Source organism: Camelus bactrianus, chromosome 9, assembly GCF_048773025.1.
Source record: "Camelus bactrianus isolate YW-2024 breed Bactrian camel chromosome 9, ASM4877302v1, whole genome shotgun sequence".
In the NCBI taxonomy this organism is placed as follows: Eukaryota; Metazoa; Chordata; class Mammalia; order Artiodactyla; family Camelidae; genus Camelus; species Camelus bactrianus.
Window position 1 is genome coordinate 7,888,532 of NC_133547.1, and position 17,637 is coordinate 7,906,168.

At 55.1% G+C, this 17,637-nt stretch overlaps 2 protein-coding genes across 7 annotated transcripts; both read right to left on the bottom strand.

Annotated features, from left to right (window-relative positions):
* Positions 1–721: 721 nt before the first annotated feature.
* Positions 722–1,771, bottom strand: INAFM1 (InaF motif containing 1). Its single transcript, XM_074369353.1, has one exon. The coding sequence runs from the start codon at positions 1,502–1,504 to the stop codon at positions 1,058–1,060; it is 447 nt and encodes a 148-aa protein (XP_074225454.1). The 5' UTR covers positions 1,505–1,771; the 3' UTR covers positions 722–1,057.
* Positions 722–13,948, bottom strand: CCDC9 (coiled-coil domain containing 9). Of its 6 annotated transcripts, none has more exons than XR_012508988.1 (15): positions 13,811–13,948; positions 11,774–11,878; positions 10,057–10,158; positions 9,627–9,875; positions 8,083–8,166; positions 7,814–7,987; positions 7,317–7,498; positions 5,767–5,813; positions 5,530–5,662; positions 5,065–5,155; positions 4,594–4,978; positions 4,166–4,258; positions 3,099–3,148; positions 2,462–2,541; positions 722–1,040 (listed from the first exon to the last, which is right to left on the bottom strand). XR_012508988.1 is itself a non-coding variant. In XM_074369352.1 (15 exons), the coding sequence occupies exons 2-15, from the start codon at positions 12,030–12,032 to the stop codon at positions 2,524–2,526; spliced, it is 1,716 nt and encodes a 571-aa protein (XP_074225453.1). In that variant the 5' UTR covers positions 12,033–12,103; positions 13,811–13,868; the 3' UTR covers positions 2,373–2,523. The 6 variants fall into 6 exon arrangements, 4 of the variants coding, with proteins under 4 accessions (XP_074225453.1, XP_074225450.1, XP_074225452.1 ...); XR_012508987.1 differs by having other exon boundaries at positions 1,769–2,541; XM_074369352.1 differs by lacking the exon at positions 722–1,040 and adding an exon at positions 12,030–12,103 and having other exon boundaries at positions 2,373–2,541; positions 13,811–13,868.
* Between the last annotated feature and the right edge of the window lie 3,689 nt (positions 13,949–17,637).

Here is a 17,637-nt window from a genome sequence, read left to right on the forward strand (position 1 = left end):
AGGAAAATCATTTCCTGCTTGTAGGGTCCAATGCCCTGCCCAGAGCCAGACCTCAGTCTTCTGGGTGAAGAAATGGACTCGACCACCTATGACTCTTTCAGCAGGACCTGAGTTTCTCTGCCTCGGTTTGCTGGCAGCATTGCAGACCAGAGAGGTTGCACTATCTTCAAAGGCAGCAGATGCTTTAATAACTTCCTCTGGGAGTTTCCAGAGAGGCAGAGAAGCCTTACCACCAACCCCGTCCACGTTCATCTCTCAGATCCCAGGAAGAAAGCATCATCCCCTCCCAGCAGCATCCTGACATCCCCAGGTGACTTATATGCCCCTCTGACCCTGACATTGTAATTGCACTAATCACAACTCCCGGAAACCCAGTTCATGCCCGAGATCTTCCCATCTCTGCTCTCGCCTCCTGTGCTGTAACAGGAGGCAGGATCCTTTGCTCCTCTCCAGAGGCACTTGTCCTCTGTCCCAAGCATGCAAAACTGTGAAGTCCTTCACACTGTCTGACCTTCAGCTGCCCTGTTGCGGATTAGCCTCTTCTCCTCACCCTTAACCATGATGGCAATAGAAGAAGAAAAGAGTCCCCTAGAGAAGGGGAGAACCCACACAGCCCGCCAAGGGCAAGACGAAGATCAGATGCCAGGAAGGACTTGCCCTCACAAAGCTGAGAGAGGAGGCACCTCTGCAGACAACACAACACAACAAACACAAGCACGAGGCAGTTGGGGCTGGAGTTTATTGCAGGCGGACATATGAACACGGAGATTCAGGGAGGAGGCGGGGCGGGCTGAGGGCTCTGTGCTCAGAATCCTGAGGGAGGATCAGGAGGAAGAGGTCAGGATGGGGGTCTGCCAGATGGAAGAGGACCCGGCCTGACAGCGGAGGAGCTGCGAGGGGCGAGGCCCAGAATCAGCTCCCCTTTGCCCCCCATTCTTCAGGATGATGGCTCCGGAGACGCTAGGCGATGTCACGAAGAGGAGCCAGAGCCCAATCCCGAAAGACGCATCCGCGGTGGAGGAGCTGGCCGGCGGTCCATCCTGGGTGAAAGGGAAGGTTACCCGGGTCCTCGCCCCTCCGCGGCCTCCGGCGTCTCTCCCGGCATCTGGCGGCTCGGGCGGCGGCTAGGGTCGCTGTGGCGGCGGCGGCGGCGGCGGCTGCGCGGCAGCTCGAGCTGGGGTCGCGGCCCGCCAGGAGGTCCCAGGAGGCAAGAGACCGAGGCAGCGGCGGGCGCTGGGGCAGGCAGCGCACCCGCGCGAGCGCCGCACGGAGAGGTCTGCGCGCTGGGCGGCGGGCCGGCGGGGGCTGCAGCGGGTCGCGTGGGAACCCAGATGAGACCGTAATAGACAGCGAGCAGCACGGCAGCCAACGAGACGCAGAGGAAGTAGGCGCAGACCGGGGCCAGACGCAGCCAGCGGCCCCGCGGGCCCTCGCTCAGCCCGGCGCTACCAGGGCTCTCGCCGCTGCCGCCGCCGCCGCCGCCCACGCAGCTCGTGCCCCGCATCCCCGCAGCCCACTCGGCCCGCCGCCACCACAGCCCGCACAGGCCCCACCCCCTCGGCCCGCCCCCTCAGGGGGCCGCCCCCTCCGGAGGACCGCCTCCGCGTTCTAAATCTCCTTCGTCCAACCCCGCCCCCGCGAGCACGGTCACTCCTCCGAATTCTAGGCGGCCCTCTCCTCAGCCTCCAGCCAACCGTTAAGCTAAGACAACCACAGCGTTCTGACCCCGCCCCGACTTGGCTGTGGCCCCGCCCCAAGCATGTAATACCTCGATTTTTCTCAAATGCAGGGTCCGGCCCAGCCGACTCCTGCCAGGCTTGGTGTCATACGTGCCCCAGCGCGTAGCTCCACTCTCCTCTTTCCCTGTCCTCCCCGCGTCCTAACCCCGTCCCCTTTCAGAACTCAGACTTCTTCCAGGCATATAGCTCCGCCACTCTCTTGCCCAAGCTCAGGCCTTGTTTAAGTCCTGCCCCTCAGCCGCAGTCCTGCCCCAATTCTAACTTGCCTTCTCCAAGTCAAACTCTACTCCAGCATTCGATTATCCTCCATCTCCAGTCCAGGCCCCACCTCTTTTCTCCTCACGCCACTGGTTTGAACACTGTATTATAAACCACGCCCTCCGCCGCTGTCTGCGCCCCCTAACAGCGTTAGGGATTCCCACCTAAATCTGCTCTTGTGGTTCCATCCCACACCCTAACACCGTCCCATGTTTTAACTCAGTCCACTCGAATTCTGGCCCCGCCCAGGCACCCTAACCACGCCCCTCACGGGACCTGCCTCCTCCTCCATACTTTGTGTCCTGAGGTCTATCGCCCCGAAGTTCCAACTACGCCCCACACCCCAGCCACACCCCCTTCCCCAGCTCCTCCCCACCACCCTCAATTTCACCCTCTGTCTAAAGCCATGGGGTCCAGAGTGGGCTCCGGGGAAGAGCGAACACAGCCTGGAGATCCAGACTAACCCCGTCCTGCCGCCCCCTCCCCATCAAGGCGGGGAAGCTTCAGTCCCCTCCCAGCAGCGTCTTCAGGAGTTCAGGGAGGCCTGCGGGAGGGGGGAGGGAAGACGTATCAGGGGGGTGGAGGAAGAAAGACCCCCTTCCTCCCGCCTCTTCCGCCATGGAAAAGCCCGCCAAGCACAGCAACCCAGACTGCCCCCGCCAGAAATACAGTTCAAAGGTTAGCGGAAGCACTGCGTTTAATAGAGACCGGGCCGATGGCCGAGTAATTGAAGTCCATCAAAAGAGTCACTGGCTATTTGCCATGCCCCAGATGTGAGCTCTTGGAGGCGGGAAGCTCATCCCGGGAACTGGCACCGAGATCCCCCACAGCCTCCGTGAGTAACTCGGAGGTGTCTCAACCACCCCGGTGCCATGGCGCCCCCCATTTGTGAGGCTGGACTACTGTCCTGGTCCCACCCGGTACTGTCCCTAGCTCCTCCCCCCTTACATTTAACCCTCTCCTGGCTGGAGTGTGGCGGAAGCAGAGGACAGAGGAGCGAGGTAGCAGGTTAGTGCAGAGCGCTAAGGCCGCAGTTGGCGGGCGCGGTCAGCGGGCGGCCCCCGGTGGCGAAGCGGCTGCCACCACCTTGCAGAAACGCACCCTCTGGAAGTCGGTGATCTCTGCCGTCTCTGGGCCCTCGGGGGCCGCCTCTGGGAAAAGAAGGGGCGGTCAGCGGAAGGGAAACAGTAACCTCCCACCCCTCCACTAGACCCGACACTCGAGCCCCGCCCCTCATCCCCACGTTAAGCGGTTTACTAGCCTCAGACTCTTTTAATCCTCAGAGTGGACCCACGCAGCAACATACACCCTAACAGAACCCTGCTTACATCGAGTACATAATCCGATATAGCCAGATCAGTCACATGACCCAAAGACAGTGCTTGGGTTCCATCCTAAACTCCCTCCTCTCCAACCCCAATCCCCGCACCCAACCCCCCGCCTGAACCAACCTCCATCAGCCTGCTCTGCAAGACCTGCCCTGCATTTCCCCTGCCCACCTCCTGAGCCCTAACCAATTTCCTTGGCCCTGCCCCCAAATCCTAATCCCACTCCTGGGGGAGGTCTGTGGTTCACCACCCAGTTTCCACCTGGTGGAGGTGGAGACAGGGTTTGGAGCTTGCTCCAGGTCCATTGGGCCCAACATTCTATTTTACCCCAATTTTTTTACCCCACTATTTTATGTATTCCTATTCTAAGTTACCCCAGTCAATTACACCTCAAACCTAATCCCACCCACAGCTAAATCCATTACTCTGCCCCTCTCTATTCTTATTTTTGACCTATTTAAATGTCTAATCCTGCCCTTAGCCTCTCCCCCTGAACTGTGCCTACCCTCACTTTTTTTTTTTTTAATTACTTTCCAACCCCCCTGAGCTGGGCCTCTGAATCCTACTCCCATCCTGGCCCCACCTCCTCACCCCCAGGCATTCAATTCCTAGTCACTGGGCACAAAAGTCCTTTCTTTAGCTCCACCCCCTTGACCACCAGAGTCCCTGCCACCCTGTCCCAGCAGTCTAACTACACCCCCACATCCCGCTGCTACCCCACACACCCATGGTAGGCCCCACTCTGCTCCATTCTACTCCCCTCAAACCCTCCTCCCCGCAACTCAAAAGGAAGAAGAGGAAGGAAGAAGGCCACCTCCACTGCCCCAGCCACTCCCCCACCTGGAGCTGCCTCAGACCCCTCCTCTTCAGTTTTCTGGGCTCCTGGGAGGCTGGGCCCACTCTCCAGGGAGGCAGGGGCTGGCTGGTCACCTCCTGGGGAAGGGGGAGGCCCAGTCAAGCCCCTTCTCCAAACATCCCCCCAACCCCAAGACAGAAGGCCCTGGGGAAGTCAGAGGGAGTTCAAGGACACACTTGGGGAATGTCATTTGAGGATGTGAACTCTTTATTGGGGAGGGGACCCTGAATGGTTCAGAGCAGGGGCAGGATCTGGGGATGGGCATCCAGAGACAGGCATGGACCATCTTCCCTAGCCACAGGGGCCGTGAGGCACACAGGGTCCCAGGGCCCAGCCTGAGGGTCCCCCATGCACCCCTTGAGCACACACACAAGCAGCCCACTTCATGCATTTTCAAAAGGCCAAGCCTCACCCGGAGAGAGGGCATCGGCCGAGTGGGCGGTCCGGGGAGAATTCAGCTCCATCTCTTCACCCCAGTCTGACACGGGCTGGTGGCCCCCGGGGGGCGAGAAGGGGCTAGCAGGCGTGGCAGGGGCTTGGGGAAGCAGCTGGGGCTCCTCAGGCCTGGTGGGCTCTTCGACACCACACTCCAGGGGGGGGCTCCTGCTGGGCTCAGCCTCTTGGGGTGGGTGGTCTGGGGCTGGTTCTTCTTCCTCCTCATCAGCCTCCTCCTCTTCTTCTTCGACCTCCTCCTCGTCCCCACTCACGTCTTCCCACTCCTCATCCTCGTCCTCCCCCTCGCCCTCCTCCCCCTCGTCCTCAGGAGGCTGGCAGTCCTGGGCTGGGGTCTCGGGCAGCTGTGAGGAATACAAGGCAGGTAGGGGAGAGGGTGTGGGCCCCAAGCCCCACCAACCCCCGGCCTGGAGACAGCAGCCCACCCTACCTGCATGGGCATCTCCTCCGGGGGAGCAGGCTGTGGGGGCTCAGGCGCAGGGGCCGCTACCTCCTTCATCTCCCAGCGGTCATCATGGTCACTGGAGGGGACAGAGGAAAGGGGGGAAGCCCAGGTTGATAGGAGGCAGGGGCTTCCCACCTCTGACTCCTCCCCAGAGAAAGAGCTGCAGAATTCAGGGGTCAGAGACACAGATGGAGGGGGTCCGCATGGCATGAGAGAAGCTGGGTGGGAAGCGAGTAATGGACAGATGAGGATAAAGTGGAGAGCCAGGCCCCAACGCCCCCAAAACCAACCAAGCTCCTGACCCACAGGGAGACAAGTGCCCGAGAAACAGACAGGGCAACAACAGGACAGACAGACACACCCCTACACACACAAGCCGAAGAATGACCAGGGGTGGAGCCACATAGTCTCACTGGGGTTGGGCACGTGTGGGGGAAGGGGCGCCCCCACCTGTAGGTACGGGGGGCTGCCTTGGCCTGGGGTCGGCTGCTCTTCCTCCTTCTGCGGCTGACCTCAGCTTTGTGCTGGGACAGGAACTCCCTGAAAGTGGGGGGCTTGGGGGGCCGGGCCCAGGCCTGATCATCTGCAACAAAACCCAGGGGGAGTCAAGGGCGGAGGGCAGGGCACAAACCACCCCCATGCTTGGCCCAGCCAGTTGCCTCACCCCACCCAAGGACACCCACTCACCGTAGCGGTGCGATGACTCGAGGGCAGTGGCCGGGCCATCCTTGAACCTGGGAAAAGAGACAGAAGGTGAGCAGGCAGCTGGGGGTACAGGGAGAACAAGAGGGGCAGGAAGAGATAAAGGGACGAGAAGGGGGCAAAATTCAAGATCACAGGAGAGACAGCCAGCCAGAGGGGGTCACCGACTAAAAGGACAGGACCAGGTGATGGACAGGAGGCAATTGTGTCATCATAGTAACAAATACAGAAAGACACCCCACCCCTACCACAGAACAAAAATTTGGAAGTATATAATCCCCAACTTCCCGTCTGGCCTCATTTCCTATCACTCTTTCTCACCTCCTCAGCTAAGCAAGTCTTCCTACTGCATGGAGCCCCTACCTCAGGGCCTTTGCACTCGCTGCTCCTGGGACGCTCTTCCCCAGACCTCTCAGTGGCCTACTCCCTAACCTCCATCAGGCCTCGGCTTAGAGGCTTTCCTAAACTCTGTCTAAAGTAATCACATATTATTGCATATATTATCTAAGTTGAAAACAATGGTCCCCATCCATTTCCATACCCTGTTTCATTATTCTCCATGACCTAACATTAGATCTATTTATTACCCATCTTTCCCACCGGACTCTAAGTTCCATGAAGACAGAAGCATTTTCCTCACTGCTCTATCCCCATCACCTAGAACCCTCCATGACACACAGGAGGGAATCAACAAATGTAAGCTGAGGAAATCAATGCAGCCATGCATTACGGAAACTCGCCGCAGGCTGCTTTGGGGACACAAGAGAAAAAATTATTTTTCTCATTCTTAATCCTGAGAACATCTCCCCAAAAGCCCAGTTGCCTATACCTTAGAAAGGTCAGCTACACTGTATGCAGAATAGTTCTCACACTTGCACACGCTTAGTTCACAATCCAAAAATAAATGCTCTGACCCCCAGGCACACATGACAAGATCCTCCTTCTTAAGCCAGCACCAACAGTAAGTTTTAGGTGTGAAAACTTCTACTGTGGCGAAGGAGAGAGGATGATGGAAACACTACAACTGCCACTCTTAACACTGCCGTTTGGCGGCTCTTCCAGAACCCTCGCCGTCTCTGGTATGGAAGTTAGTCCTCCTGTTGATGATGCCTTCGCTTTTAAGTTTGACTAACAGGATGTTTCCTGGGACCCAAAAGGGTACAGAGTCAGACTTGAGGATAATAAGGCCACCAGGATAAGGGGTTTGGGTTGGTGGGGGACAGGCTAGAGGGATGCTCCCCTCAGCATGAACCCCAGGATGAACACACACAGGACAGAAGTGAGCTGAACACGCAGAAGCCAAGCCTAGGCATACCCACAGCTTCTGGTCCAGGCTGGATCAGCCAAACCCAGGGGACCCATGACCATATGAGAAAAAAATACTTTTAGGCACTACCGAGATTTGGTGGTGGTGACACAGCATTACACAGCAATGGGTGACTGATACACAGGGTGAGAAACCGGAGATGCAAAGGAGTCAGAAGTCATGGCCAAGGTCAAGGAGCCAAACAGGGGTGAGCAAGGAGGAGACTTACATGCCATCAGTCTTCTCAGCATCCCACTCCCGCCGCCACTGGCCCGTGGGCTTGCGGTGCCTCTGCAGCCGCTCCTGGTCAATCTTCTCCCTCTCCTGCTTCCAGCGCAGGTACTCTGACCGCTCGCGGCCCGTCATGGAGAGTGTCATGTCCCCAGTGCCACCCAGGCCGGCTCTGCGGCCCTGCCCCCAGCAGACCAGCAGTCAGGGCCCCAGTCCACAACCCTCCACCCCATCTCCTCCCCCAGGCCCTCTAAACTCAGAGGTGGAGCCACTCGCTCAAGGTCACACAAAGCTATCAGAGGAAAGCAGGATGGTACTGATGCAAGAAACGACAATCAACTTGGGGGTAAAGATGGGGTGCAAGGCTGAGGCCTAGCCCTGCTCTGTCTTGGCAGCCTTGCACCTGGCACTCGGCCCACACCCAGCTGCCCAACCCGGGGACCAGCTGCAGGACAGTACTTCGTGGCCCAGGGCACCCTGGAGGCCAGCACCCACCTGCCGCTCCTGCTCGAGGCCACAGCGCACCCGCTCGAAGTCGGGCCCCCCCCAGTTGCGCCCATGCCGCCGGCTGCCTTCCCGGCGGTCCCGCTCAGGCTCCTCCAAGGGCCCGCTGCGTCGCCGGGGGTCGTCCAGGAAGTTCCGCACCGGGTTGGGCTCCAGCACGCCTTCCTGCGGGCACGGATGGGCACGGGGAGCGGGGGGTTGGCGGGCTCCCCAGGCTGGACGGCTCCGTCCCTCCGCCGGGGGGCGCCCGCGCCACTGACCCGCTGGTTGCGCTCATACTCTGCAATCTTCTCCATCTCCTCGTTCATCTTCTCAATGTTCTGCCTGCGCCGCTCCTCCCACTCCTTGTGGAGGCAGGAAGTGGGTGGGGGGATGACAAAGACAGAGATACAGGGCGTCAGGAAGAACCTTAGGGTCTGTTACCATCTGAACCTCTTTCCTTAGCCCTTGGCTGGCATCTAGGCACCTGGCTCAAGTGTGTTCCAGCCACCAGTTAACTGGTAAGAGGGCTCAATGTGCCTGGACTGTTCGTGCACACAATACGGTGTGTGCTGAACGTCCATCTTCCTTTTGGAGGTCTGAAATTTGCGTGTGTACTAGACAGAGGGGACTGACAAGACCAGACCCGGATAAAAAGCCTGGGTATCAAGTCTCTAATGAGTCCCTAGCAGACAACTCTTGACATCGGCTATCATGACTCGATGCTAAAGGAATTACACGCAGCCTAGGTGTTTCCAATGGGCAAGGACTCTTAGAAGCTGGTACCTGGTTTCCCCTAGACTTCAGCTTATGTGCCCTTTCCCTTTGCTGATTTTGTTTTATATTCTTTCACTGTAACAAATCTTAGCCATGAATCATTCTAGCAAAGCACAGAACCTGGGAAAGGGGTTGGGGACCCCAACACACCATGGCTGCCACAGAAATTCTGCCACATAATAACAGTAGTAACCTGGCAGATGGCTAGGTGACCCCCCACCATTCTCCCCTTCTTCCACAGTAACAAAGTTTTAGATGAACACATGGCCAAGCTGCTGGAAACGACGTCTTCATCCCCAGGACTCAGCACACAAGAGAGAAATAAACTTCCACGTGATTGAAGCCATGGCATTTTGGGGTCTTCTTATGACAGCTTAGTATGTATAAATGACATACAAATAATAAACGTCCTTAAGTAACATTCGTTGAATGTTTGCTCTGAAGGACTCAATGCCTGATGTCACATGATGCTTACAATAACTTTTATACTTGATTTTCATTCCCGTTTTAAGAGTGAGAACCCAGAAACTCCCAGAGGGGAAGTGAGCTGCCCATGGACTGAGAACTAACAGAAGCAGGTTGACCCCAAGTCCACAGTGGACTCAAAACCACCACGCTAGACAGCATCCCACACTGCTAACCTGTGTGGCAGGGCCCCGGAAGCAAGCAGTTCCAGTTAAGATCACTGCTCCCTGCGGAAAAGCCAGGGAGTGAGAGAGAGAGAGCACACGTGCGCACTAGACAGAGCCCACCAGACAGCGTTGGAAAGAGAAGAGAGATGGGGAAGGGAAGGCAGGTGGAGGGGGCAAGCACACAGCAAGCAGAGCAAAACTGGGGGGACAGAGAGAAAGAGACAGGAAGAGTACACACAGGCACTGGTCAGGAAGAGGGAGGGAGAAAAGAGGAGAAAGAGAGCTGGAGGGAGGAGCCAAAAAAGAAACAGAGAAACAGAAAGATAGACAGAGGAGAAAATCCATTTGAGAGTGAGAAGAGAAACAGGACAACACAGAATCTTGCCAGAGGACTCCAGCCCCCGCCAAGCTCCTACCTTGGATTTGCGGTCAGCAGTTGAGGTGTCTCCAGCTCCAGACAGATGAGGGGACCCCCTGCTCCGACCCCTCCGGCCACGGCCCCCAGCTCCTCGTCGAGGCTGCTCCCCAGGACTTTCCTCCCAGCTGCGGGCTGCCCGGCCCATGCTGGACCGGCCTCCCTGCCGCGGAGGGGTCCGGCCTCCCTTGCCGGCCCCTGGGGGCCGAGGGGTTCCAGGGGACCTCCGGGAGGGACCCAGGTTCTTCTCCTGGAAGTGGGGAGGGGGGAAAGTACACTCACTGGGACCGGGAGACAGGGACACCCCAGGCCCAGAGGGCAGCTGTGAGGACCGAGGCCCGCATGGGTCTGGGGCAGCTGGGAATGCACTTAGGTCTCACCTCTCACCCCCTCCCTGGCCTCATGAATCCCCAACTCGGCGTGGAGCTCACCAATTCAACTGCCACATTCTCCTTCTCCACCGAGCGGCCCTTCCGGGGAGCTGTCACGGCTACTCCCTCGAGTTCAGCTTTTTTACGGTCCTCCTCAATCTCCTAGGAGCAGACATCAGGGATAGAGAGTGTCAGAGGTCTGGTGCACCAACCAGATTCCCACAGCCCCTGAATTCCTCCCAAGTCTGCCCCAGCCCAGATCTCTCTTCTGAGCTCTCAACAAAAAAGCTGGCCACTTCAGCAACTTCCCCTAGATTGTACCACACTACTCCCCAGCTTAGAACCCTCCTGTGCTGCCCATCTCTGAGTAAGAACCAAAGACTTCCCCACAGCCTAGGAGGTCCCACAGGGTTTGATCTCGTCAACCCTTTGACCTCATATCCCACTCTCTCCCCTCACTCCCTCTGGCCTCCTCACTGTTCTCAGGAAACACAAGCCTTAAATCTGCCCCAGGGCCTTTGCACCTGCTATTCCCTCTGCCAGGAACACTTTCCCCAAAGATCCTTCAGTCCCTCACCTCCTTCAGGTCTATGCTCCCCTTCTCTGGAAGGCCTTCCCTGTCCAGCCTCTCCATAAGCCTCTCACCCATCCCTGTTCACTTCCTGGTATTATGTATATTTTGCTTCCCTGCCTCCCCACTGCAACAGAATCTGCCTGAGGATAAGGATATCTGTCTGCTTTGTTCACTGATGTATACCCTGTGCCTAGAACACTGCCTGGCACACAAGAGAGGCTCAATATGCTTTTTTTTTTTAATGAATGAATGTATGAAGAATGAATAAATGAAACCCACTCCTCATCCCATCTCAGGGACAGCCTCACCACCTGCTCTATCACCTGTGAAAGGGACCTGGGCCTCATCCTGGACCCCCTCTCCTCTCCACCTCCTGCCACTGCCCATGGGTCACGGAGCCTCTCCCAGTAGCTCTGTCCCAGGCCAGGAACCTCCTCTCCATATACACATCTCCTTCCCGTGCCCCTCACCAGAGTCCCTGCCCCTGCTTCCTCCTCCCATCCACCACCACACAGCAGCCAGAGGGGATCTCCTAAAAAGCTATTCTGACCTGGCTCTACTCCTGCTCAAAGCCCTCCATGGCTCTTCAGTATGCTTAGGAAAAAGTCCAAACTCTTAGCCTAGTGGCATTCTGGGCCCTGCATGGCCGGACATCAGCTGACCTCTCCAGGTCCATACCCCACAACTAACCCACCAACTTTAAGCTCCAAGTTTTTGCACAAACTGTCCCCTCTGCTTGAAGTATGTTATGCTCTCTTTTTCAACTGGCTAACGTCTACTCACCCTTCAAGTCCCAGAATCCCCTCCTCCAGGAAGCCCTCCCTGATATCCCCCTGGCTGGATAAGGAGCCCCCTCTGGGCTCCCACAGAACCCTGAACTTCCCATTGCAGCCTTGACTGCTATGGGTCATCACTGACTAAAGCCGAGTCTATGCCCCTACTAGCCAGTGAAGGACAGGCCCGGATCACTGCTGTTGCCCCAGAACCACTCAGCAGAGGGCCTGGTGCAGTGAAGACACTGGTGAATATTTGTGAAGAAATGAATGAATGATGTAATGAAAGAAGAAATCCCAGGCTAAGGCCTTTGGCTTTTATCCTGAGAGTGATGAGGAGTCATGAAAAGGTTTTAAGGAAGGGAGAGGTGAGGGAAACTCACTGCGGGGAGGAGAGGGGATGGGGTCTCCCAGGGCGGGGCTAGGGCACCTGGTAGCGCCGGATGAGGGCCTCGTTCTTCCGCCGAAGAGCCTCGATCCTCTTGTCCAGCTCAGCATCCTTCTCCTCCTTCGATTTCAGGTCCAGTGTGGCTGACTGACAGGGGGAGACAATGGAGAGACAGTAAGAAAAACCTATACCCACCCCAGTGCCACTCAATGGGGTGTCAGAGTCTAACACATGGGTCTCCTCATCCAAGGCCCCTGCCCCAAATCTCAGATTCCAAAGATCCCACTTTCCATCTCACCATTTCGCTGTCTAGGTGGGGCCAGGGTGCCAGCAAACCTTCCCTGTGGAATCTGGACACAGCACTGGGGGTCCCTGAAGGTAGACAGAACAGAAAGACTAAGGCCAATGGCTTTACCCAATCTGTTTCCTCCTTTCCCATACTGGGGCCTCCTTGAATGCACACACTGCATGCACACACATAAACACCTGCACTCCAAGAGAATCCTAGTCCTCACTCCCACTTCGTCTTCTTAAAGTGCTAGCCCGCCCTTTACGTGGAAAAGTTTAGACTCCTGTTCTCCCCTTAAGGTTTTGGACCCACCCATTTCCCATGTAAACAATGCAGTTACACCCATCCTGAGAAAATGTTCTGGCCCCGCCCCAGCACTTAGGGAAACTTTCAACTCCGCCCCCTTCCAAATGAAAATTCTAGTTCAGTCCCCACACCCTTGTACTGGGTGTTTTAACCTGGGCCTTAATCCTAAGAGAGATCTAGGTAGGGCCTCTCCCCGAACCTGTAGAAGAAAATTCTAGGCCCAGCTCCCTGTGCCCATTCTCATGCCGCTCACATCCCCGCTAACAGTCTAGATGTGCCTCATTCCCAGGAGTTTCAGAAACATCTTACAACCCCTACTCAAAAACAGTTCGAACCCCACTCCTATTCGCTGCCCCTACTCTTAGGGATGTTCTAGCCCCGTCCCCAACACCCCAAGAAAGGGGCCGCTGCCTCCCTGCACCCCCAAAAAGATTCCACAAACAGGCCCGGTACTCACTGGGGAGACTTCCTGAGTATAGCTCAACCTCCTCTGAATACTATAACTGACCAGGCGCGGACAAAACTCCGCCCGCTCGCGGCTTTCTAGGGAAAATCTCCAGTCTCCACCCAGTCGAGAACGCCACGGCCCCGCCCCGGACAGGCCAAACTTTCTGGCCCCGCCTTTCCCGCTAAACCCCCCCTGGCCCCGCCCACAGACCCGCGTCTATAATTTGGCCCCAGCTTCCGACTTTCCCAGCCAACGCTCTGGCCCCGCCCTTAGCTCCCCAGGCAACACCCTAAACCCGGCCCCTCCTTCTCGCGTTATTATACCCGCCCCGCCTTCGGCTCGCCAGCCAGCAGTTGTGTCCTGTCTCCCATTTGCCCCGCCAACCTTCTGGTCACGCCCCTGGCCCCGCCCCCGCCTCGTCGCGTAACTACCTGGCCCCGCCCCTGGCGCCCCTAGCCAAGGTTCTGGCTCGGCGGCCAGCTTCTCCACGACACTCTGGCCCCGCCCCAGCCTCCCACAAAACTTTCTGGCTCCACCCCCAGCATTCCCTGCCAGCATCTGACAGCCACCCCCAGGCTCCCCGCTCCTGCTCGCATCTTCTTGGCTCCGCCCTCACCCTGTCGTCAGCCTCTGGATCTGCCCTTGACTTCCTGGACCCACTTCCAGGACAGGGAAAACTTTCTGGCCCCGCCCCCAGCCTTTTCTGCCAGCGCCCCGGCCCCGCCCCCAGCTCACCAGGTAACATTTGGCCACGCCTCCAACGTGGGCACAACTTTTATGGCCCCGCCCCCAGCTGCTCACCCCCGCTCCAGGCCCTCCCGCCGCCCGGCCCACCCCGGCTCTGCCCACGCTCCGACGTCCCGCCCCGGCAGCACCCCTTTACCTTCCCATGTGGGCGTCCAGTCCCCGCCCCCCGCGGAGTGCTCTGGCCCCGCCCCCGCGGGCTGCTAGCTACCGCGCCCGCGCCCGCTCCCCCCACGTGGGGCGTCAGGCCCCGCCCTATCCGGGCGAGCTCCTGGCCCCCTCTCCCGGTCACCTGTCCCGGAGACCCCGCGGTGTCCGCGACTCCGGCTTCGTCGGCCTCCGCGTCTGCAGCTCCCGGGCCGTGCGCGTCACTTCCCGCCCGGACCACGGGAAGAAGGGAACTAAACAGAGTCATTTCCGGTCCTGGCGGCCCGTTTCCGGGAGGCTTAAAGGCGCCGCGCCCCCCAGGTGGAGGCGGTAGTGGGTTGAGCCGGTGTGCAAGGGAGTTCCTGAAGCTTGTTTTACTACCTTCTGCCTGAATTACCTCCTTACAGGGAGAAGATACATCATCTTCTATGTCTGGCCTCTGCCTTCTTCTCTTTTCCTGGTTCTAATAAATAGTTGTCAGGCATTGGGCAATGACTCCTGGAAGCCAGCACACCTGCCACCTTGTGCTGGGGTTTGATGGGGAATCCCCCACCCTCCTGCCAATGAAATTTACAGATAGTTACGGAAGCTTACATTTTTCAACCGATGGAGTCGTTCCTTCAATTCTATAAATCAGCATTGAGTGCCAGGCTCTGTGCTGGGGGAGATGGGGTACGAAAGGGGGGTCAAGGTGATGAACAAGGCAGACCTCATTCCTGTCCTCATGAAGGAAGGCAAAAGTAAGTGTGAAATAACACAAAACAGAAAAGTGAGTGATGTCTTGCAAGAGGGACAGAAGGAGAGACTGAGAGGCTGAGGGTGAGAAGGGTTGGGTGTCCAAGCAGAGGATACACAGTCTGTGCAAAGGCACTGTGGTAAGTGAGCTTGGTGCATTCCAGGAACTGGAAGAAGCTCAGAGAAGGATCTGCTGGATTTGGCTACAGAGTCCAGAGGGTTACATGCATTTACCAAAATTTGTACATAATTAACTTAACAATGGATGGTTGGCAACCTTTTACACTGCTGTGTGATGGTCTGTCCTAGAGATGAGCTATACTTTGGCCCAGCTGGTCTCATGGACTTTGAGTTGTTCCCAGTTGGAGAGATTGCCAAATCTGCTGCCTTGAACTTCTGTGGGCACCTATCTTTGTGAGTACATGATCTGTGACCTTGCTCAAAAAGGACTCCTGTTATGATTAAGACTGTGGGCTCTGCAGGACTGTATCTTGATTATAGAATTGGATACACCAACCAACACATGGTAAAATTGCACAGAACTTTAGACACACTCAAGTGCATATAAAACTGGCAAAATCTGACTAAGATTTGTGGATTGTACCCATGTCAATTTCCTGCTTTTGTTATAGTTATTAAGATGTTAACCATTGGGGGAAACTGGATAAAGAATACACGGGACCTCTTTGTACTTCTTTTTAAACTTACTGTGAATCTATTTAAAAATAAAACAATGAAAAGCCTGGCTTTGTTTTGGTTATTTATTTATTTACTTATTTGCAGGGGAGAGGTAAATAGGTTTACTTGCTTTTTTTCTTGGTGGAGGTGAGGATTGAACCCAGGACCTCGTGCTTGCTAGGCATGCACTCTACACCCTCTCCCACAGCAAGTCTGGCTTTGAATCCTGGCTCTGTCACTTACAAACTGTGTGATCTTGGCAATCCATGTATGAAACTTCTCTGGAATTCAGCTGTTTCATCTGTAGGATGCCATAACACCTCCCTGCTGGGTTTGTTGTGCAGAGTTCAATGGATTAATGAATTAATAACCATCGAGTGCTTGGCACAAGGCCTGAAATACTGTAAGCTCTCAATAAATGGAGACCATTATTATGGCTCCTAAGAAGACAGATCACTGAATCAAAGGTTAACTCACATTTTTAATTTCCAGCAAAGATGAACACAGGTGACCCAGGTTGTGTGAGGCTTGAACTTCATACCAACTTGGCAGCCTCTTGAAGAAAAGGAGTCCCAGACTGCAAGGTCCCAGGGTATTAGATGAAGCCGTGGAAATGAGGAGCTCAGATGCTTACACTTTCTCCATGTGTCTCAAGGTAGTTTGAGTTGCCTCTCCCCGATTAAAGAGTGAAACTGAACACTATTCAGTCTGTCTCTTGGAGGTCAGAAGATGAGATTAAGAGTGAGTCCCTCCTTGGGGCACTCAGCAGTCTTACCAGGACTTTCTGAGCTACTAAGGGAGTTCACTGTCATCTCTACTTTGCAAAGGAGGATGCAGAGGCCCAGCCAGAAGAATCCAAAGTTCAGCTAAACTACCACTGACTGGACGCCTCCCTGGCGCAAAGCCATGGGCCGTCCTGATCCCCTTCCCCCAGCCAGCCAGCCAAGGAGGTGAACATTTTCACCCCCATTTTATTTTATTTTTTTAGTTGAAGTATAGTTGATTCACAATGTTGTGTTAGTTTCAGTTCTACAGCAAAGTGATTCAGTTATACATATACATATATACACTTTTTTATATTCTTTTTCATTATAGGTTATTACAAGATATTTAATGTAGTTCCCTGTGCCATATAGTAGTTCCTTGTTGTTTATCTCTTTTATATATAGCAGTTAGACACAAAGACACAGGCTCAGAGAGCTGAAGGTGCTGGCCCCAAGTCACCCAGCTACTCAGCAGCCAACCTGGAATTTGAATCTGGGGCTGCTTGACCCCAGGGAGACAGAGAGGTGAGCAGGCAAGATCTTAGACTCTGAGGCCAGGCTGCCTGGGTTCAAATCCCAGCTCTGCCAGCTAAGCTGGGGTATGGTGGGAAAGTTACTTAACTTCTCGAGCCTTACTGTCCTCATCTGTAAAATGATGGTTAATAACAGTGCCCACCTCACTGGGCTCCTCCAGGAGGGGTAGGCTGATAGTGGCTTCCTAAGGTGTCAACATTCTGATCCCTGGAACCTGTGCACATTATCTTATGTGGCAAAAGGGACTTTATAGAGATGATGAAGTTAAGACTCCTAAGATGGGGAGATGACCTTGGACCATCCATGAGGGCCCAATGCAATCACAAGGGTCCTAATAAGAAGGAAGCAGAAGATTTGACGCAGAAGAAAGCCATTTGCCGCTGAAGTGAGATGCTAGTACTGAAGATGGTGGAAGGGGCCAGAAGCCGAGGGATGCATAGAACACAGCTGGAAAAGAAGCTTGAAACGGTTAGTAAACTGATTCTCCCTCAAGCCTTGCCTCCCGAGGGAGCGTGGCCTGCCAATACCTTGATTTTGACCCTGTGAAATTGATGTTGCACCTGTGACTCTCAAAACTGTCATCGAATAAGTGTGTGTTGTTTCACAGCAGCAAGAGGCACTTACAACAGTGCCCAGCACACAGTTGGTGCGTTTAACTGTCACTGTTATGTTACTGTTCCCTGAAACACCCCTAGCCAGGGAACAGCTGCTGATTGCCTCTGAACACTTCACCAATGTTTGCCAACTTACTGCTTAAAAGGACATGCTCTCTTTTTTCTTTATTGAGGTAGAGTTGATGGACAATGTTGTGTTAGTTTCTGGTGTACAGCATAGTGATTCACTTATACATATATATGTTCTTTTTCATGATAAGTTATAATAAGATATTAAATGTAGTTCCCTGTGCTATACAGTAACCTTGTTGTCTGTATATTTTATATATAGTAGTTTGGATCTGCTAATCCCAGACTCCTAATTTATCTCTCCCCCTCTTCCCCTTTGGTAACTATAAGTTTGTTTTCTATGTCTGTAACTCCCTTTCTATTTTATAAATAAGTTCTTTGGTGTCCTTTTTTTAGATTCCACATACAATGATACCTCATGATATTTGCCTTTCTCTGTCTGACTTCCTTCACTTAGTACAATCATCTCTATGTCCATCCATGTTGCTGCAAATGGCATTATTTCATTCTTTTTTATGGGTGAGTAGTATTCCATTTTGTGTGTGTGTGTGTGTGTGTGTGTGTGTGTGTGTGTGTGT